Genomic DNA, 22,639 nt, shown 5'->3' on the forward strand with positions numbered 1-22,639 from the left:
AGGAAGAACTATTTTCTCTCTCATTGCTTGGTCCTACACCTTCCACAGAATACATAAATACAGATAATAACATTTAGACCAACTAAACTTAATGATTGTTATGTGAAGACACTTTCAACCAGCATAACAGAACACATTCATAAGTTGATGGTCATTTAGATTTTTTTTAATATACTTCCATTTAGCAGGGATTGCATTTACGGCATAATGTCGAAAAAGGTTCTTGTGAACAGCACGACAGTTTTTAACAATGAAATGTTTGTTGAGCAGCAAATCAGCATATTAGAATGATTTCTGAAGGATCGTGAGACGCTGAAGACTAGAGTAATGATGCTGAAAATTCAGTTTTAAATGACTGTTTGTTTTTTTTAAATATGCAAATAGAAAACAGCTCTTTTAAATTGTAATAATATTTCTTAATACTACTGTTTTTACTTTTTTTAATCAAAAGTGCAGACTTGGTGAGCAGAAGAGATTTTAGAAGAAAAAATTTTATTGTTTTACCAACCCTGAACATTTGAACAGTAGTGTAGGATATTCTGTGCATAGTGCACAGTACACATATGATATAGTGAGGAAATTAAATAAGAACAAAAATTAAAAATTATGATATCAAAAGTCAATGTCATCTGGTTGTTAATGTTCAGGTTTTATGGAAGTATACAGCTCCCCCTGCTGGAGCTCAATGAGGATGTAACAGATGGCACTTTGACACCATACAGATCCTTGGAAAATTCCTCTAATATATATATATATATTTATTTTTTATTAAAACAAGTTAATTTTATCATTATCATTTTATCATAAACAGATTGAAAGTTGATTCAGCAAACAACAAATTATTAGGAAGTTTGTAAAAATTTGTTTACAGTATAAATATATATATATATTTTTTATTGATTGACAAGATAAAATATAACATAGGATATGTAAAATATAATTGACAAGATAAAAATATTTATAATTTAGTTTAATTCAAAGTGTTACAATGTTCTTTGCAATGGTTTGGTGTAGAAACTGGCTAGAAAATAGTTTCAGCATTAAAAAATGTTAATTGCAGTGCATATTCTTAAAGTGCCCCAATTATTTATTTTTGTAAACGATCTTTCATGCAGTGTGTAACACAGCTCTAAGTGAATGAAAACATCCTGCCAAGTTTTAAATCGAAAAGTGCACCGTGTATAAAATTATTGTCTTTCAAAAGAGTCGGCCCTGAATCATTGAAACGAGTCTTTTTTAAAAACAAGTCCCAAGTCGTTTAACATTGACATCAAAATAAAATATTAGCATGTTGCCGCCCACTTGTTGGTTTTTTTGTGTTGGTCTGAATGAAAATGCTAATTCATTCTTAGCCGCTAGGTGCCGATTTTAGAGCGCTGAAAGATCAAAAACACTGCTTTAAATAAAATCGACCAGTTGTTTTACTTAAAAATTTGTCATTGAACGAGTCATTTGGGAGTCACTGAACAAATAAAGTAAAAATAAATGCATGTTATTTTTTGACCTTTCATAACCCATAATAGGGGCGCTTTAAAACGATGGCACTCCATGTTTCATGAAAGTACCGTGGTGTTTAAATATGATAAACGTTGTATGCTTTAGGCCCGTGAGGATATTATCCACATGCTGCAGTCTGAGAGAACACGACCTGAAGTTCTAGAGGCTCATTACGGATCTGCGGTTCCTGCCAAACCTCTTCAAGCCCTGCAGAGGGACAGTCTGATGACCAGCGGAGACTTGATTAGAGACGATGTCTATGAGATCCCTATGATAGAGGTGAGGAGCGCTGCCTTGGTAATCTCTAAAGCTGAGTTTACATGCCACTGGGCCAGTTTATGATGGCGATGATCGCTGTGTCTTTAAAGCTGGACCGCTTGGAGGAGAAGCACCGGGAGACGTACAGACGTATGTTAGAGCAGCTGCTCCTAGCTGAGAAATGCCACCGACGCACCGTCACCGAGCTGGACAACGAGAAGCGCAAACACGTCGACTTCATGAACAAGAGCGATGATTTCACCAACCTGCTGGAGCAGGAGAGAGAGAGGTGAGGAGACGAGCTTTGCTCAACATCAGATTTCAGTCAACAGTGTATGTGATTTATGGTTGCACTTTATTCTACATTATGTGTACTTATAATGCACTTGCACAAGAAAGCACTGGTAACAGAAAGTAACTACATTGGGTAGGGTTATGTTTAGGGGTAGGTTCAGGTTTGGTACCTAGTTATTATCTAGTTATTGAAATTACTAAAATAAGTACGTAGTATGTACATGAGGAACAGGTCTGTAAAATAAAGTGCAGATTTTCAAGTAAAATTCTAAAGTGCAAAAAATACCAGGATCATTTTCTTACAGGAATTAAACGAAGTGTAAAAGTTTCTTTTGTTTTGTCTGAACCTGTTGATTTAGTATCACTGAGGTACAGTACTAGTGTTGTTTTTATTATTTTGAGTTTTTTATTTTACATTTTTAGTAATTTTGTATGCTTTTTGTTATTTCGTAACAGTCTATATTGTTTCTATTTAAATTTTTTCAATACATCAGTTAATGTTTATTTAAAGTAAATAAGATCTATATATTTTAATGGATTTAGTTTTAATTCAGTAAAATAACCGTTGCCTGAAAAGGTTAAAGTAGACAGTAACAAGATTAAAAACTAGAATTGAAATGTAGATTTTTAATTGTATCGTTTTTTTTTTTAAATTGACAATTGATTCAACAAATGACTTAAGTTTTAAAAGGTGATTTTCTACGCTGTAAAAAAAGTTTTTTCAGAGATTGTAAATGAAACAAAAAAGTTAATTGCATTGTATTTTTCAAGAAAATACTCTTTCATGTTCTCTACCTTACAATTCCGTGTTTATTTCTATGTGATTATTGCAGGTTCTTTGTAACTGTTGAATTTTTAAAGAAATTTCTAAATGAAAATTAGTATGGAAAATTGGTAAATTTAGTGTAGCATATGTTCATAGCTGTATTTATAGCAAATGCTTCATTTTAAAATGACGACACACACGTGGTGCTGTGGATTATTGGTGATTGAACTGGTGAACACAGGCTGTCCTGATTCACACAAAGGGCCCTATAGAGGCAGATGATGGGGCGTCAGCAGATTGAGGCCCTGCAGAGCTAATAAACGTGTATGAAGAAGTCTCTTATACTTACCAATGCAGCATTTATTTAATAAAAAACTGAAATATTATTAAGACTTAAAATAATTATTTTCTATTTGAATATATTTTTAAATATTTTTTTCTTTTGAGTCGAAGCTGAATTTACTTCATTCTTCAGGGTCTCATGATCCCTTAGAAATCATTCTAATATGCTGATTTATTATCCGTGTTAGAAATGCTTACAATTTTTTCGGAACCTGTATTAAAGCCTGTGTTAAGAGTTAAAAAGCATCTATTCAAAATAGACATTTTTTTATACAATATACTCTACTGTTAAAAGGTTTGGACCCAGTGCTCTTTCTTTCTTTCTTTCTTTCCTTCCTTATTGAAACTTGATGATTAGATTAATTTAGATCAGTTAATGGATCCTTGTTGAATAAAAGCATTTATTTAAACAAAAAAAAAAATCAACTTACCGCTAGCTTTTGCATTCTACGTTTTTCTGATTTAATATTATCAAAAGCTCTCGTATGCTACTTTCAAATTCATTAAACAATATATTTATCTTTGGAAAATCAGGTGACTCATAACTGCAGAATCCAAACAATTCCTGACAGAGACAATGAGATCATTCATGTTCTGATAAGACCCCTATAGTGGTCCACCACAGTCACGGTCCCCTGACCACCAGTCAACTTGACTTTCTAGCTCAAAGCGTCTTAATAAACATATTTTGAATGTATTAACTTGAAATATGCTGCTCTGTTTTCTCCAAATGAAAATTATGGTGATCTATATTTTTCTACACATGCATTTTGAACGACTCTAAATATAGATTGAGTGTTTATTTTATTTATTTAATTTTTTTTCTTGTACTGCATCTTTAAAAGGAGCTCATTTGCGGGATGCACCGTGAAAAAAAACATCATTGCAAATCTATAAAAACACTATTTGTATTTAGTTGCCGTGTTACCATTCGGTCGCACTCCTTCCTTCTACTTATCACACTCATCTCCAGCCTGTGTGTGTTTGCACATTCCTCCATAATTCTCTCGTTTCATAGATTCATAGCAGGTGAGGTCACATCAGCGCCGGGCCACCTGGGACCGAACGCCGGGCGATGGCGGGGAATCCCGCCAGGAATATAAAACTGCTGTGTGTTGAGCTTCTAGACGCATCCTCGATGCCATTCCTCCTCAAATTACCCCTCTCTCTTTCACATGACATTTACACTTGCTGTTTTTCCTCTTGAAGTCCCACATTCAAGAAAGACTGTAATCCGATGAGGACAACTAGTTTTGTTCTTTGATTGACATATAGGTCAAGATACTAATGATTTTACCATCAACAAGTGGGTTGAGTTTCATGAAGTAAACATGGATTTAAAAATACATATACATATTCATAACCGTTTTGGAACTTTTTGTGATACTTTATTCTTCGATGGATAAAAAAAGTATTTCAATATTATCACTTTTTTAGTAATTTAACACAATCTCTGATTGTTTCTTATAAAAGAAAGAGAATAAACAATGCACTGAGCCCATACCTTTGTGTTTATGGTTTCAAAAAAATGTCTATTTTGAATAATTGCAATTCTTTTTAACTTTGTACTCATCAAAGAATCCTGAAAATATCACAGGTTCAGAAAAATATTAAGCATTTCTGACATTGATAATAAATCAGCATTTATGATTTCTGAACGATTGTGTGACACTGAAGACTGGAGTAATGATGCTGAAAAATTTGCTTTGCGTTACAAAAATATTTTTTTTATTTTGAAGTATATTACATTCGAAAAAACATTATTTTAAATTGGAATAATAATTGACAATATTGTTGTTTTTTGGTCTTTAAAAATCTTACTGATCCATGATTCCTGATGGATACAATCAGTGTCTACTGTACAATTTTCTTTTATTAAAATTTTGTTAAACCCCGATATGTAATATTATAGAAGTAAAATACATTGCAAATGCAGCTTCATGTTTACAGCAATATAAAATCCAGCATTTAAGTAAATGCAAAAAAAAGGCAGAGAAATTGTGTGTTTTGTGTTTGCTAGGGTTTTCTAGATTGTTGCTAGGTGGTTGCTAAGGTATTTTAAAAAGTTGGCATCCAATTTACACGTTTAGGGGATTTTTCTCACATGTTTTATCATCCTCCAGGAAAATGTAATGTCTTATCGCTCGAAGCAATAGCATTATGATTTGTGGTTGGGGTTGCACATCAAAGTCTTGTTCCCACTGTAGGTATGTTAAGCAACTATCACCAATTAAAAGTACATCTGGAAGTTTCATGTGCTCTTCAAATTCGGGCTGTAATTTAAATCTCAAGCACATTTATACAAGACACAGAAAGATGATGTCATTCTATCACCATTCGCATGATTTATGATTTATAAGTCTCTCGCTGCACATGTCACAGTGGATCTGATGATTTCAGTAGATTTTCCCAGCTGTTGTCTTATACCTTTGCCAGTATGAGCAAGTTATGGGCAATAATGAAATTATTTTTTGTTTGCTGAGTAACAACATTTTCCTTTTTGTTCATTCATTTATTTACTGTGACAGGGCTTCATCTGACCCAAAAGTGTGACACTGTTCTCTTTCAAAACAAAACTATTCCCTTGCATTGTTGTCTGTTCCCATGGGAACTCAGTTGCATGTGAGAAAGGAAGTAATTGGGTCATTTCGTAGTTTATATGAGATGGAAAAGGAGCCCTTGAAATGATACAGAGGGTTTAGTGCATTGACCACGGCTCTAATTGACTGCTTCCTAAAACAATATCCTGACTTCAGTCTCGGGTAAGAGAATAAGAGAGGAAAGCTGAGAAAAGAGTGCATGAAAAGCACTCTGATGGCTCCGCCTCCTTTGCCCAAACAAGGGCAGAACAGTTCTATCTTAGAGGGATGATATCAGCAGCAAGTGGGGCAATGTTGTTTCACACAACATTCACCTTTCACTGCGCTCGTGACATGGTTGGAATGTAATGGCTAATGCACAGGACTGTTCAGTGATGCAGACTAGCTCAGCAGAGTAACTTCAAAAACAAGCATGGATCTACCTGGACTCCTTCCCAGCTAGATGGTGAGTTTGAAATAGAGTTTGAAATGAATGCAAATAGGCTGACAGTTTTCATTCATGGAGTTGTTTGGATATGTTATAGTGTCTAACTGCTGTAAAAGCATATGGTGAGGAAATTAGATCATGGAATAATGAAGGAAATATGCTGCAAACTCAGTGTCTGGCACTTATTTCGCAAGGGACGTGGTCCTTTCAACAGAGAGACTCCCGCAGAGCTAGATCAGTGTAAACATTCACCAGCATCATAGACTTTTCTTCAAGTGCCCTTGTTGGCACAGATTCCTCTTTTGTGATGTGCTTGTGGACTTTTTGCCAGGTGGGAACTTATTCCTGTTGACGTGCCAAGCTGCCCGTGAACTGTTTTGATCCTGTGATCATGCAAGCATGAAATGTTCAGTAACAACTGAACAAAATCACTAAAGCAGTCAGACAGCGTTCCTTTACTTATATGCATGCTCCTGTTCTCTTCACAATTGTACAGTTTTTCATTCACTTCCACTTCCACCTTCATTCACTTTCAAGAAGGCAACAAGATGTGTGTGTGTGTACATCACGCACAAAAGCCCAGACATATATATATATATATATATATATATATATATATATATATATATATATATATATATATATATAAAATACCCCATGGTTGACGTGGTCTCTTTCCTCTCTCTTTGTTGTTTCTTATTAACGTTAATGAAAGGCACTGAACAATTTGACTTTTATTTTGAATTATGAAAAAATTTGAATCACTTTCTCTTTGTTTTGATTTCACCAGACTCAAGAGACTCTTGGAGCAAGAGAAGGCATACCAGGCTCGCAAGGACAAGGATCACAGCAAACGTCTTGACAAAGTTCGGGAGGAGCTGGTTAAGTTGAAATCATTTGCCCTCATGCTGGTGGATGAAAGGCAACTTCACATTGAACAGATTGACCAGGAAAGACAGAAGGTCCAGGATCTCAGCAAGAAGCTACACGAAAGAGAGCAGCAGTTGGAGCTCATCAACAGCAAAGCTAAAGAAGACAGTCAGAGGATCCAAAGGCTGGAGCTGGACCTAGAACATAAGACCTCGAGATCTTCACAGGAACATGAGGAAATGACCGCCAAGCTGGCCAAGCAGGAGTTTGAAGGTCGACAGCTGCGTCTGAAACTGGCCAGCATGTCACGCAGGATTGAGGAGCTGGAAGAGGTCAATTGTACACTGCAGAAGTCAGAGGAGGATCTTCAGGACTTGCGGGACAAAATAAGCAGAGGGGAGTGCGGGAACTCAAGCCTCATGGCGGAGCTGGAGAACCTTCGGAAGAGAGTTCTGGAAATGGAGGGCAAGGATGAGGAGATCACGAAAACAGAAGCACAGTGCAAGGAGCTAAAGAGGAGGCTCCAAGACGAGGAGAATCACAGCCGTGAGCTGAAACTAGAGGTTGAAAAACTGCAAAAGAGGATGGTAGACCTGGAGAAACTGGAGGGAGCTTTTAATGTGAGCAAATCTGAATGTGCCCAGCTTCACAGCAACCTGGAGAAAGAAAGAACCTTGACGAAGAGCTTGGCGTGCGAGCTGGAAACAGTTAAAAACCATATCAAAGAACTTGAGTGCTCAGAATCTAGGCTGGAAAAGACTGAGATGGGTTTAAAGGATGACTTGACCAAACTGAAGTCATTCACGGTGATCCTAATGGACGAGAGGAAAAACATGGCAGAACGAATCAAACAGGAAGAGCAGAAAAGTGAGGAGATTAACAAATTGTTCAAAGCTGAGCAATGCAAAGTCATGGAGGTCACAGAAAAGCTGATTGAGGAAAGTAAGAAGCTTCTTAAACTAAAGTCTGAAATGGAGATGAAAATGTCTGCTATTACCAAGGAAAAAGATGACCTGAAATCTAAACTTGCAAGTGAAGAAGAGAAACGAAAGGATCTCAGTATAAAGTTGTGTCAGGTGCAAGCTAAAATGGATGAGCAAGAGAAGGCTGAGTGGGAATCGACAAGAAACAGAGCTAATGTAGACAAAGTTGGGTATCCCGATGAGGACAACAAGGTTAAAGAGCTCACAACAGAGATTGAGAGACTCAGGAACCGACTTAAACAGCTTGAGGTTGTGGAGGGCGATTTGTTGAAGACAGAGGATGAGTACGACATGCTTGAGAAGAAGTTCAGAACCGAGCAAGACAAAGCCAACGCCCTTTCACAGCTCCTGGACGAAATGAAGATGCAGATAACCAAGAACAAGGCCATAGAGAAAGGAGAGTTGGTAAGCCAAGAAGCTGAGTTGAGACTACGCTGCAAGATGGAGGAGGCTAAAACGAGAGATCTTCAGGCTGATGTCCAAGCGCTAAAGGAGAAGATTCATGAGCTCATGAACAAGGAGGATCAGCTGTCTCAGCTTCAGGTGGACTACACGGTTCTTCAGCAGCGGTTCATTGAAGAGGAGGATAAAAAGAAAAACATGAGTCAAGAAGTTCTCAAACTAACCAAAGAGTTGGAAGCTACGAAGCGTTACAGCCGTGCCCTTAGACCCAGCATGAATGGAAGGAGGATTGTGGATGTTCCTCTCACTTCCACTGCAGTGCAGACCGACGCAGACATGAACGAGCAAATTGAAGACGAGACTCCAGCTGTGTTCATCCAGAAGTCTGTTCAAGAGGAAAATCACATCATGAGTAATCTGAGGCAGAAGGGTTTAAAGAAACCCACAGTGTTGGATCGTTACCCACCGGCGGCTGCAGAGTTGGGGACGAGGAAGTCTTGGAACCCTTGGATGAAGAAGAAAGAAGCGGTTACTGTCACTCAGGGAGTTCCATCAACCCAGGGGCTCAATGGAACAACATCACAGATATCACCAGAACTAACCATGTCTCAGAAACCTGGTCAGCCCCTTCATATTAAGGTTACTCCAGACCATCAGAGCAGCACAGCCACGTTAGAGATCACCAGTCCACGTGCTGAAGACTTCTTCTCCAGTACCACCATCATCCCAACTCTTGGGCTCCAGAAACCACGCATTACAATCGTTCCTACTTCTATGCTGCCAAAGTCCAAAACCAACGAAGGGTCAGCTGAACGGACAAAGTCTCCAGTTACTATAACGGCCATCTCCAGAGCTAAATCTCCAGAGAAGGGTAAAGGCTCGTACTCAGAGCATCCTGCTTCTCCTCTGTCCATAATAACCGTGAGCGCGACTCCAGTCTCCCAGACATCCATCTCTCCAGAGCCCCATGAGATGACCATGGGTAGGGCCGTGTTCAAGCTGACCCCTGAAAAGCAGACCGTTCCGACGCCCATCCGGAAATACAACTCCAATATCATAACCACAGAGGACAACAAGATCCACATCCACCTGGGGTCACCAGGGTTTAAGAAACCTCAGGATGAGAGGAGTGGCTCAGTTACGGTTTGGCCTAATGGTATAAGTTCAGACAGCAGAGAGATGCCAACAGGCACAGTTCTTCGCTCTCCCAGACAGACGTTTGCTAATGTCGGGAACATGATCCAAGGCAAGATGACCAGCAGCATCACGATAACCCCCATCACTTCAGCTCCTTCCAGGTCTACTCAATCTGTGGTGAGTACCAGATTCACTCCATTGTGAACAATGTTGTAATAGACAAGTGAGTGTGCATATATGCCCTCAAATGACAACAAGAATAGTCATATAACAATTAATACTTTGTGATTTTGTCCCTAAAACAAAATGATCATATTCAATCTTTTATATTTCAGTTGCTTCTGAAATGTTTCAAAATGATATCAGGGGGTGTCTGCTCCCTAGATAGCTCTCTTTCAAGGTATCGATCAAATCAAATTGGATCTCCCTATCCATATAACTAACACTGGAATGTACTGACGTGCTTGTCACCCAAGAAAGCTTGTCAAGCAAATCCTTTAAACAGTGGCACAAACTGACCATTCCCCTCACATTTAACCTGTTATAAAATTGAGTAATGTGTGACCAGGTCTAGGCTATAACCTTCCTATCCTTGCCGAACAAAACCTACTAAATCAAACACTAATTGTAAAGAATAGTTCAGCATAATTTTCATATGTTAAACAGTTTTTATATTAGGACTTAAAAAAAAAAAAGAATATAAATTAATAAAACTAAATTAACTATATATATGTGTATGTACTGTATATAAAGGGCCACCCTATTTATTTTATTTTATATTAAACTGTATATTGAATTTCCTTTTGCATAAGTGATAACTTTATAAAGAGGTTCAAAACTTTTCTTTTCAGAAACAGAGTTAGTCTGCATATATATACAAACACAAAATGCACTTACTTCATAAAAATGTAAAAACTCTCAAAATGTGAGCTAATATTTCTCTTTGCTTTTTTTTCAGCACGGAACGGATGTGCAGTCATCTCGCTCCGCGGCAACACGAATCCCCATGTCAAAAGGTATGAAAACAGGGAAAGCGGTCTTGTCCACGGCGTCACGCTCTGAGAGCCAGTCTATGAAAATTGAACTGAGGAAATCTGCGGTTTGCAGCTCTGCAGCCGGAGCCGGAGGAAAGAGCTGAGATTGGCTCATGTTAATGTGGCACTGTGATTTAATCTAAGCACTGCAGAACTGAATGAAACCTGAACAAAAAAGTGTTGCAACTTAAAACAAAGCAATCATCGGCACTGGGGCCTGTATTTCTAGTTTGAGAATCATTATTGTAATATTGTAAATACTGTATGTCAAATCAGCCTTTATGAAATGTACAGACATTTATAATTGGATCTAAGACTGTTGGAATGTGTGCTTGTGTGTTTTGTGCTAAAACATTTGAACTAACCTTTCACTATTTCTTTTAGTATTTATTTTCCATTACCATTTCACTAAGGTTTTCTTCTGTAAAAACTACTTGTGGAGGTTTCCAAGGGGGTGGAATGTATTGTATTAAATGTCACTGAATGAATTCTGTGATTCCACTAAATAAATATTTTTTTTGTTCTCAGAATGCATAAAAACATTCTTTTTTATTGTATGTCTATGATTATTTATATATTGATATTTGATAGAGAATTCTATGAAGAAAACAGGGGAGGAAATATTATTCCTTATTATATGTAATATGTCTCTACAGCATGGCATAAGGTCAGGAAACCTCCATAAATTGTGAATAACATTTTAAACCATATTGACATTAGTTTAAGCATGTTCAGTGGATAAACTCATACTCATAGTTAACCCATTTTGAGACTAAAGATTCTGACAGTGAAGGATTTTAATAATATTCCTCAAATGATTTCCTTGCAATTCAGTAAAACATTTTGATCAATGACGCTTGTTGATATAAATATTTATAAATACAAATTTCTGCTTCTAAACTTTCCCAAATGTCTCACCCCATAAGCAGTGCATTACTGTAAACATTATTTTTATTTATTTGATTTTAACTGAGGGCAAGTGTCTAAATTATTGGTAAACAACATTATTTTATAGATTTAACCTGAATTGAATCTTGACTATTTCTACAATGAAGGATAAAAAGCTACCAAGCAGGTTTAGTGCCCTTCGCTTTACTTAGAAATTAATCGGTTCCTTTTAGCATCTTAAAGCAATTATTTACCAAAAAATGAAAGCTTGCTGAAAGTCTACTCACTCTCAGGCCATACAAGATGTAGAGGATTTTGTTTCTTCATCAGATTTGGAGAAATGTCGCGTTCCATCACTTGCTCACTAATTGATGCTCTGCAGTGAATGGGTGCCGTGAGAACGAGAGTCCAAACATCTGATCACAAAACCCAACAAGCAATCCACACCACTCCACTCCATCAGTGAATGTTTTGTGAAGTGAAATGCTGCGTTTAAAAGAAAGAAATTCATCAAGACGTTTTAGTGCTCAACCTGTCGCTTCCAACTAAAATACAAGTCCTCTATCCATAATAGTTTCTCCAGCAATCTGAATCAGGAGAGAAATATGCAACTATTAGACAGCTTACAAGCAAAAACAGTCCAAAATGGTTCTAAACAAATTTGTGGGTAGATTTTGATGTGAGAGACACTGAGATAGGCTTTTCATTAAAGGAAACAATATGGATTATAAAGCAATGGTTTTTAACGTGTTTTGCTTCACAAGACAGCAACTGACAGACTGGAGTGGTGTGGATTATTGTGATGTTTTTATCAGCTGTTTGGCCTCTCATTCTGACGGCACCCATTCACTACAGAGCATCAGTTAGTGAGCAAGTGATGGAATGCGATATTTCTCCAAATCGGATGAAGAAACAAATTCATCTACATCTCTGGTGGCCTGGGGGTGACTAGATTTTCAGCATTTTAATTAGGTGAACTACTCCTTTAAGACATCTTCTGGCGAAGTTACTTCGCGATCTGAGTTTAGTGCTCCATCCAAGCCATCTGTGAGCCAGAGAACGCTGTTATGAGGAATAAGAAACAACAGCTGGAGATCTGGAGTCCCGTTTAACATCCTGATTGTGTCCTCCTGCATGATACAAACGCGGCAATTACACAAATAAAGACAGGGCTTTTAATTGATCTGTTTAGCATTAAAGGAGCCGTTTGCCCAAAAACGAAAATTATGTCATCCTTCACTCGCCCTCATGCCGTGTGACCTCCTTTTCCTCCCTGATGTTTTGCAGAAGGCCCAGAATGATCTTTTTCATATGAGGCCTGATGCCGTCGAGCTCCAAAAAAACCCCATTTAAACGTGCTTTCAATTCACTCAGACGACATTAGCTACAGAAGAATGAAACGACACGAGGGCGAGTAAACAGTGACAACGTTTTTATTTTCAGGCGAACTTTCAAGTCTTTCTCGTGAGTTTTGTGTGTGCGGTTTAAATCAACGAACTCTGTTGGTTTTCTGACCCGTTCTCGCGCGATAACGGGCTTTGGCAGCTCGCCGATGACGTCACTCGCGAGATAAAGCTCGCTGGGCTCAACGGCGCGACGCGATTCCCAGAAAGCCCTCGTAAAACCGCTCTGATATTTTCACCATCCGCGAACTTGGCGGCTCGAGAGCGCTCAGCGTGAATGCGAAACCGATTCTTTCCGTGCGGCAAGCCGTGGGTTTCGGATGGTCGCGGTGTTCGCCCAGTAAGCTCACTTTCCCTGTTTTCATCCACAGAGAACGTTGTGCTCCAAATGAATCGAGAGCCGCGCTGAGGCTGTTCCGCGATGCGCCTGACTGAGAGGTCTCTCCACCCGCCCCGCGTCCGCGCGCGAGGGGCGAACCTGACGAAGCCGGTTCAAGCGCGAGGATCTCTAGTGATGCAACGTACATGCGTTAAGATTCACCCTGAACGCCAGGGAGTTGAGAAAGACACGGAAATTGTAGAACGGGAAAAGTTACAGCATGTGAGAAGGAGGGAAAACGATTTTGTTTTACATGTACTTCGTCAAAATGGACCCCATTTACTTTCATTCTACACTCTCAGAAGTAAAGGTGTCACTGGGTCACATGTTTTTACCTGAAGGCTCTATTTTGTACCTTAAAGGTACATATTTCTACTTAAAGAGAGCGTATTTAAACATAATAGGTACAAAAGTATCTTTTCAATAAGGTACGGACAGCTTTTGTACCTTTATTTTTGAGAGTGTGAGATGATTTTGATCGGGAGAAGATTTTCTTTTTTCCTGAAATGCTAATAATTTTATCACATTTGACTAAAACTTTCTGACTCACATAGGGCATAACAAGCCCCCATTTTATTATTATTATTTTTTATAATTTCTGCACTTTCTTAGGATCCCATTAAAAGTTTTAGGACCTTGTTACACTAACTTATACGTGTTCAACAAAATAATGGTTATATAAATTTATTATGCTATATTATTGCTAGAAGAAGAAGTTAATTTTTTTGGGAACATAACGTGTGTGAACTGTGTATATATCTCTTATATAAAGGTACACAGTATATATATATATATATTTAGAAAATATGTACATGTATATAATTTTTATAATTTGTGTGTAATACACACACACACACACACACACATATATATATATATATATATATATATATATATATATATATATATATATACATACATATACATATACATACATATATAAAATTTTTTTTAACAGATTTTGTCTTATACATATGCATGAATGTATGTGTATTTATATATACATAATAAATATACACAGTACACACACATATATTATGTACAAAAAAACTTTGGATGCAATTAATTTTCGTGATTAATTGTTCCCGGCACTAATTATTGCCAAAGTTTCTCAACTTGATTCAGTCTTGTTTTTTTTTTTTTTCTTTCAGTTAGAACATGTTTTGCATTTCTTTTTGGAACTGCTTGATCTAGGCCTCATTGTTCTGACCTCATGCATCTGAGTAAAGTTTCTGAGTAAACATTGCCAAAATGATCCAGCTCTTTTTTCATTTTAAAATGATCTCAAATCAGTGAGGTCTGTGATCGGTCACTTCCAAAAAGAAATACAAAACCTGTTCTAATTGAAAGGAATGAAGTTGACCTAAAGACTGGATCTGACATTTGGTGATAATATACCATAATAAGACATGCCAAAAATTTTAAAAGGCCGGGCATTTTTGATCAAGAACGCCAAATTAGGAATTAAAGGATTTTTTAGGGTTAATACACGCTCCTCTTATTGCAAACTACTTATATGTTTTTTTTTTCTTGTTAAATATTCACCTGGTAATGTGTTTAATAAACTGATTGTGTAAGTAAGTTCACGTTAACTTTAAGCACTGACTGTTTAGAGTGTGCTTTAATGGGCATTTATCAGTCTCTGCTAGTATTTAACAGTGGCACTGATGTGTTAAAAGAATGAGAGAGACTCAGTTGGGGAAAAGGTGCATGAGATATGTTTAGTTAGGAATAAAGGTACTCTTCACAGCACACAAATGTAATGTCCCTGTAATCAGCAACTGCATTACATTTTGTGACTGCAGTAAGATCTCACAGAACTGAAGTGTGTGTCTGTCCTGCAAATAAAATGAGAAATTCACCCAATGAACACATTTATGAAGCTCACGACTTTCTGGTCCACTGGGAGTGTTATAATCTGCAGCGAGTTCACGGACAAATACACATTTGCATGGACATCTACCGCAACCATTATAGTACAAAGTGGTGTACTATTCAATACAAAAATTGTCTATCTATATTTCTGACTTGTGTTTTATCATATGTTCAGCATTAACCAGTCACTCAATAATAAATGTTACATTTTTCTTTAAGGAAGCAAGAAACTATGGCGTAGAGGCGGTTCTAATGAAAAAACGTGTAGACAGTATATGGCGCTATTATTAAATATATTAAAGAGATTGGATTAACTGGAAGAATTTATTGATTTATTGTTTTTTTTGAGTTTGGTCCAGTCCAGTTGGTGGCGGTAAATGCACCAAAGGTTGGCTTGCCCTCCGCCTTTAAACATCATCCTCCTCCTCCTCATCATCAGAAGAAGAAGAAGAAGAAGAAGAGTAAGGAACAGCTAGGCAGATGCTCTCCAGACCAGCAGGCGGAGACGTCTCTCTTCACGCCGCTTCTGTTTTCCTCTCTGTCTTGTGACTCTTCAGTCACCAGCACCGAAAATGTTTCGACACTTTCTGGTAATTATTTAAAAGACAGTCCTGTTTCGGTTTGTGATCGATAATACGTGGTAGTTGATAAATCGTTCCTCGCGCGCTAGCTTTGGTTTCGCATAAGATGTTCCGGTTTATTAATCTGGACGTCTGAAGGTGAAACGCGGAGTCATGAGGAGCTTGACGTTTTGCACGTTCACAATCAATGAAAGGATGTATTTCTAACACCGAAATAAGCCAGATAGCCTTTTTTTTTTGTCTTTGCTGGTTTCGTTTTGCTGTTTGCGTTAATTTGAGGGCTGTTAATCGAAATGTAATGTTTTATATGATTTATATTTCCTCTTCCCGTTCTCGTAAGTAACCACTGCGGATATCAGAGCGTTTGGTATTTGGTCAGAAACATCTGTGAACTTGATACGGTCACTAGAAGTCAGACAAACAGCTGATTAGAAATCGGTAAAAACGAGAAAGATTTCGCGAATACAAAGATTTGATCTAATGAATGACCTTTACTAAGCCGGAAGGCTATTGCTATTGAATCTGTCATTCTCGGATATTTACTACTGATATATATATATATATATATATATATATATATATATATATATATATATATATATATATATATATATATATATATATATATATACACAATTTGCATTTTAAACTAAATTAAAACAGAAAAAGATTGTTTTAAATTTTAATGATATTTCACTTTATTACTGTTTATACTGTACTGCGTTTTTTTATCAGTTAAATTAAGCTTTGGTGAGCAGAAGAGACTTCCTTCAAAAAAATTCAAATAAGATAATTGAGCCCAAACCTTTGAATGGTAGTGTGACACGGTATTAGGTAATTAGACCAATACATGCATTAAACTACTGGAACAAACATTTTCTACGTAATTTGTGTTATATAATTTAGAACATGTTTGATCCAGTGCATGAAATTAATGTATCCCATGTATTTCAAAACACTTTTGAAGACTCTGCAGCAGGTCTCCAGACGGCAGATCTCCAGCACCGTCCGCAGGCAGCTGGTCAACAAGGTGCCAGACAAACAGAAACTCTTCCAGGTGTGGATTTCACTTTTCTGTAATGTGTTTTTGTAATCTGTCAAATGAGCTAATGTTCCCCCGATATCTTTACCAATCATCTGCGTTCTCTCTAAAGGTATATAATGCTTCAGACCTTGCTTTGTTCTCGGGAGTGTGTTTTATCATTTTTTATAGGCGCTTATCGAAATGTTGATTTGTGTTTTGTATTTAGGAGACCAATGGGATGCCAGTTCATCTGAAGGGAGGAGTCTTTGATGCTGTTCTTTACCGTTCAACTATGGGTCTCACAGTGCTAGGTATGTGCAGTGTATGGTTGCTTAGGCCTTTGTACAAGCTGCATCATTTGACTTGATGTTTTAATATGTGCCTTAGCAAGCACAGATATTTATTTGAGTTAATAATCACGGTAAGCAAGATCGTTCATGTCTCTTTTTCAGGAACTGTATATGTCATATATGAGCTACTGAGGGCAGCCCTCCCTCAGAAGAAGAACTGATGTCGGCTCTTGCCATCCTTTCTGGCCCATTTCTGTGGGAATGTGACGTTATGAGTGTTTCACACAGTATATTTATTTAATTTGAAAGGTGAAAGGGACCAAAGTGGTTTGAATTAAATAAACTGTGCCTATCATAAACAAACACATCCTGATTGTTTTACTTGACTCTGTTTTTTCTAAATTAAAAGGGGAAAAAAGTGCATAAATAAAATAAACTCTTCACTGAAAATGATTCAGGCGTAGTCTAACTTTTTAAAGACCCCCATAATCAAAAGATATTTTGCATTTAAAAAATTCAATGCGCGGTGCGTCCTAAAGTAGCATTTTTCTGTATGCAGAATCCTTTTAAGACAACAAACAACTAAACTGTTTTTCCTTCTGAAAGCGTACGTAATTTCTGAAGTTAGTGTTAATTGATGAAGGGTGTTTATGACTCACGACGCTGCATGTTTTTGATACTGTCTGTTTTTTTGGAAGTCTTCATCGGTTCCGAGAAACAAAGCAATGCGCATTTCCTTTTTGTACTTCAAAACAATGTGTTTTCAAGGCATATGAAATAGTTTCCAAATGCGTGCGTATACATCAGAGAAATGCTTTCCCGGGCTAGAGGTTTAACTTTACAGGAACGATTGATCATTTGAGCTCGGCATTGGTGGTCTCTATACAGTCGAGCTCATATGGAAATTTTCGTGCGTTGTTCCGTGCGTTGCGAACAGTATGTCCTTTGTGTCCCGATTAAAAAAGTAAGTAAATGGAGTTGGAACAGGCATGCAAATAATTGCATGCTAATTATATAACTATAAAGCACAGATCATTAATTCTGCAAGCAAACTATAAGGAGCATTAGAAGTTCAAGATTTCCGTTGATGAATGGGTCCGTTAGATGTTTCTCTCTAACAATGGGAATTATGAGATAATGATGGAATTGAAAACAGTCCTGAGCTCGGTTGCAAAACTAATAAACTTCATGATCAAAAATCAAACTCTGCCCTGACTTCCATATGTTTCTAAGTGGCTAAATATTTATTCATCAGATGGGTAACAGAAAGCTCTTCTTTCATGACCTAATAATGAGATCAGTGGAGGAAATAGCGTTTAGATGGATGTGTTGTGTCGAACATCTCTATCCTCTTTGTGTGTTACCCGATTTGGCCACTAGAGGGCTACATATTCAAATAAATGGAAATGCCTCGTTGAAAAGCTCAGATGCATGTCTATGGAAAAACTGATCCGCAGGCTTAAATTCAGCTGTCAACGGTAACGCTGTGATACATTTCCAATAAGCTACAATAGTACTACGTCTACTACTAATAGTAATAATGATAATAATAATAAATAAAAAATGTAAAACAATCTTCTAATATTGCTGATATATTTTGGACTTTTATTAGCTGGTCCAGTCCACACACCAGCAGGCTATACGCTTGTTTTTTTTCAATATCACAGAAAAAAATGACTTGTTTTAACAGGTCTGACTAACCACAAAAGTCCATACTTGTCCAAATCGAATGAACCGAAAAGTGGCGATATTGGCGTGAAGTTGTTACTATAGCAACCGCTCGAGCGCTTTCCGTTAGGACCGTTGAACGATACACGTTAAACAAGTGTTATTTATGAAGACGTGTATTTACGTGTCGAACGTTTATACTAAAAAAACGTTAGTGTATTTTTGTGTATATTTTGTCGGTTAGGGTTAAATGTGTAAAAGGGTTAAATCCATAAATGTTTTTTGTTGCTAGTTGAGACGAATCGCCTCACATTGCGCACTAAAAATGATCGACAGGCGTTAATTCGTAACGGTTCGCCCACCTGAGAATTTATTGCTTAATTACTTTAATAGTTATTTACGACATCCTAAAACCGTAATTGAGTTGTCTGCTCGTATGTGTGTCCGCAAAGGCTGTATAAATCGTTCGGAATTAGCGATTCCCTTTGAATGTCGCCGGGAGTACATATTCCACAGTAATCCCCGCTGAAACCCGAAACATCGCTGAGTGACACGCAGCAGGAATGCCGAAAAAATGCGCTACTTTCCAAAAGCGCATCCCAACACATCCATCACGGAGGCGCGTGACGTCAGAGCTCCGGGTTCGGGATCAGCCCCTTGTTAAGAAGCACATTCTAGTCTGAGATCCCGTGCATTTGGAAACAGCCTTCACGAGCTGTGGGGTGACCAGACCCTCCTCTTAATTTCCATCTCCATCACTACAGCATCACGGAGAACCTCTACCTTTCTGAACAGAGCTTTGAAACCCCTTTTTGCTTTTGGGCGAAATTCCCACCTTCATTCTCCAGTTTTGTGATGTATTGAAAGTTTTTGGAAACTTTGGGGAGTTTGGTAAGTCTTCACGTGGAGTTTTTTTTTGGTTTATTTTTTTATTTGTATTTTTTTTTTTAATATATCATTTATTTGGTTATACATATTTAGGAATGAACATGTTATTGCTCTGAAATATGACACTTAGTAGATAAACATGATGTGAAATAATGAATGTGAGCACACTGACCCATTTTCAGCAGCTCTGATCACTTTTTTCCATAGACGTTTGTATGGTGGTTTCATTTTTTCCACCACTCTGTAATTGTGCTCTTTTAAAGTAGTTTGGGATGATACATATTTATTTAGTTTTGTTGGGAAATCTAGACCACTTGTAAGAGTCATAAAATCTCTAGGACTTTCTTTGCTGAGCATTTCTTAGTTTATTTACCTAATTCACATGCTTAAATAATACAGGTAAAGCGGGACTACTGGTAAACTTCCTTTCTCTGTTCAGCGTGGTGGAGATCTTACATAAACATGATTAAGGGTTTCTGTGATGTGCTAAGCCAGTCTGGAATCAAATTTTAACACAGCAGTTTAAGAAGTGTCCCACTTTACCTGTTTTCACCATATAAAGAGATTTTTTTTAGACTTGCGTTTGATTTTTCATTCAGCTTTACTTGATTTCTTTTGCTGTTACAACACAAAGACACCACAGTGTACTGTTAAAGGTTTCTCTTACACTTTGCATATCCTTTCACCTTTTGTATTTGTTTTGTTTTTATTTGTTGAATTACTCTTTTGCCTAAAGCTTTTCTGCAATGTGACAAATGCGTTTTTTTAAAAGTGCATATTTAATATGTTAAGTAGTTTTAGATTAGGTACACCACATCACACTGCTTAAAATTAGTTTTGCCGAATGAAAACGAATTATTGACTGAACAACATGTACCTATTGTGCACATATTTTGTGAGCTGCTTGTTCTTACATTGGTAATTTTTTAAAGTGTAATATATGTAACCCGGAGACCAAGCACACTGAATTTAGAGGCAGAGCGGTGAGCGATGAGCTTGAATATCAGGATGTAAAGTCAGAATTTTTCCAGGCACAACAGGGGGCGCAGGAACCCTGCAGAAGAGTTTTTCCACCCCTGATGTGTAGGATCCTAAATCAGGCAAATTTCCAGACAATTGCATACAGTCTATGAACTCAGTTTCCGACGTTAAACAGATGAATCAGCAGATTATATACAGTTTATAATTGTTTTTCTTTAGGGAATGTTTTTCTAAGACCCACAGTGAGTTGTTTTACTTAGTGTCCTTGTTTTATGAATATTTTCCAAAATATTTGGACCATGTTTCTCTGGTCTCTTGACCAGAGAAACAGCTGGAATTTTGAACAAAAAATAAATAAATTAAAAGGTTTGAATGAGATCTCTTGCAGTGAACTGTGCTGGAGTGGAGTGTATACTCTTTTTATCGAATTGATTTATGAGCAAAGTATGTGCTTAATTTGGTTGATTTTTCAGATTGATTGATGTTCTGCTGATACTGGAGTGAAGATGTCGGTCACGCGTTTGGCAGCGGCCGCCCTCCTAACACTCTCATTAATGACATCAGTGAGAGCTCAAGGTAAATTTTAAAAAAAAAAAACTACAAATCTCTCTTTATTCATCCTGGTAAAATCAAATCAAAACAGTTTAGATCATAGTCTGTTATTAGAATTTTAAAATATATAATATTAACTGTACAATAACAATTGTCTGTTTTGATGTGTTTATTGTTTTTTAATTTTCATTTCATTGTTTAATTTTTATTTAATTCATATGTCCAGAAAAATAAACAAGAAAATCACATATATTCACATTAATGTATTAACAATGTGAATAAATGTGCTTTTCAATGTGTAATGTCTCTGTGTAGACACTAGGGTGGACGCTGATCGAGGACTTTTACTGTCTTAAAAGATTATTTTTATTCATTTGGTGGAATTTATGCTAGTGAAAATGGAAATGCACGACAGCACAGGATATTTAATCATGCCTCTGTTTTTTTGCAATTAATTCTTCAGAAATATCCACTGTAATGTTTATAGGGTAGAAAATACTGTCTAAAACCAAATCCAGCTTATGTATTGAATAGGATTTGGTTTTAAATATTTTCCATATGCAGCTTAGGACCCATGATCAGCTGCAGGATACCAGACACCTCAGCCAGACAGATTCATATTGAACTTTTTCCTCTAGTAAAACACTTTTTCATGTATTTTAGTATTTATGTGTTTTAGTAACTGAGCTCGTGGTAGGTTTGAACAGTCTTAAAGGCAGTAAAACGTTGATTTAACCATTTCAAATCACTGAATAAATGGCAGGGCATTAAACCACACATCACCAATGTTCAGTGGAAAGTATAGTGGAACATTTTATAGCTTTTATTTGAAAAAAATTAAAAATTAAATCTTAACGTTGAGGCCAAGTTTCCCTTCTCCCCTTTCTGCACTCTTAGGGAACAAAAAGACAAAATATGAGCACTTTCTCTCTCTCTCTCTCTCTCTCTCTCTCTCTCTCTCTCTCTCCTAGGAAAGTAAAAGAAAGAAGTAATTGTATTACTTAAATAAGAAAAAACAAAGAAAACACGTTGTTTAAAGTTCCACACTTTCCACTAATATAGAATACGACAGCTAGACAAATACCTTAGATGCTCACAAAATTTAGTTAATTGATACTCCAGAGCTTTTGAAAAGCTAAGGAATTTTGGCGCCACCAAATCTGGTTTGGGTCGGATAAACCCAAAATGAAAAAAAAAGAAAGAAAAGAACGGGTGATGAACGAGTGGTGTGTGCCTGATTGGGGATGTGTGCGATAGCGGTTGTGTTGGACCTATTTGGAGTCAGAAATGGAACCGATTGTGACATCTGGTCAGCCAGGTTGGTAAATCTTGATTTTGGTGAAACTGTTCCCAGTCAAGCTTAAGCCCTGGTCAAAATTTGACTAGAGCCGCGGCTTCACAAAATATTTTATTGTGATATTCCAACATGCACAAGACCCATATGTTCCACACAGATACTGATGTTCCAAACACAATTCAACACAAAATACCACAAGAATA

The 22,639-nt window shown here is 37.1% G+C and overlaps 3 protein-coding genes across 10 annotated transcripts in view; all 3 read left to right on the top strand.

Annotated features, from left to right (window-relative positions):
* LOC122324653 (filamin-A-interacting protein 1) overlaps positions 1-14,066 on the top strand; it is a 26,774-nt gene extending 12,708 nt beyond the window's left edge. Inside the window, exons 3-8 of one of the 3 annotated variants that reach the window (XM_043219228.1) lie at positions 1,603-1,776; positions 1,866-2,044; positions 6,975-9,753; positions 9,912-9,976; positions 10,535-10,592; positions 13,273-14,066. In XM_043219228.1, coding sequence (XP_043075163.1) covers positions 1,603-1,776; positions 1,866-2,044; positions 6,975-9,753; positions 9,912-9,976; positions 10,535-10,592; positions 13,273-13,293 — 3,276 coding nt within the window. In that variant the 3' untranslated portion in view covers positions 13,294-14,066. Of the gene's footprint in view, positions 1-1,602; positions 1,777-1,865; positions 2,045-6,974; positions 9,754-9,911; positions 9,977-10,534; positions 11,138-13,272 lie in introns of those variants that run through there. The other 2 variants (XM_043219229.1, XM_043219227.1) reach the window with 2 other exon arrangements.
* Positions 14,067-15,589: 1,523 nt separating this feature from the next.
* Positions 15,590-17,417, top strand: LOC122324654 (cytochrome c oxidase subunit 7A2, mitochondrial). Of its 2 annotated transcripts, XM_043219231.1 has the most exons (4): positions 15,590-15,745; positions 16,704-16,793; positions 16,987-17,071; positions 17,213-17,417. In XM_043219231.1, exons 1-4 carry the CDS (start codon positions 15,728-15,730, stop codon positions 17,269-17,271), a joined length of 252 nt encoding a protein of 83 aa, XP_043075166.1. In that variant the 5' UTR covers positions 15,590-15,727; the 3' UTR covers positions 17,272-17,417. The 2 variants fall into 2 exon arrangements, with proteins under 2 accessions (XP_043075166.1, XP_043075165.1); XM_043219230.1 differs by lacking the exon at positions 15,590-15,745 and having other exon boundaries at positions 16,665-16,793.
* Positions 17,418-19,423: 2,006 nt separating this feature from the next.
* The window catches only part of col12a1b (collagen, type XII, alpha 1b), a 66,359-nt gene continuing 63,143 nt past the window's right edge, over positions 19,424-22,639 (top strand). For all 5 annotated transcript variants that reach the window (XM_043219638.1, XM_043219635.1, XM_043219636.1 and 2 more), the window contains exons 1-2: positions 19,424-19,609; positions 21,061-21,163. In XM_043219638.1, the coding sequence (XP_043075573.1) occupies positions 21,094-21,163 (70 nt within the window). In that variant the 5' untranslated portion in view covers positions 19,424-19,609; positions 21,061-21,093. The remainder of the gene's footprint in view (positions 19,610-21,060; positions 21,164-22,639) is intronic.

This window comes from Puntigrus tetrazona, chromosome 20 (genome assembly GCF_018831695.1).
Source record: "Puntigrus tetrazona isolate hp1 chromosome 20, ASM1883169v1, whole genome shotgun sequence".
Lineage (NCBI taxonomy): Eukaryota > Metazoa > Chordata > Actinopteri > Cypriniformes > Cyprinidae > Puntigrus > Puntigrus tetrazona.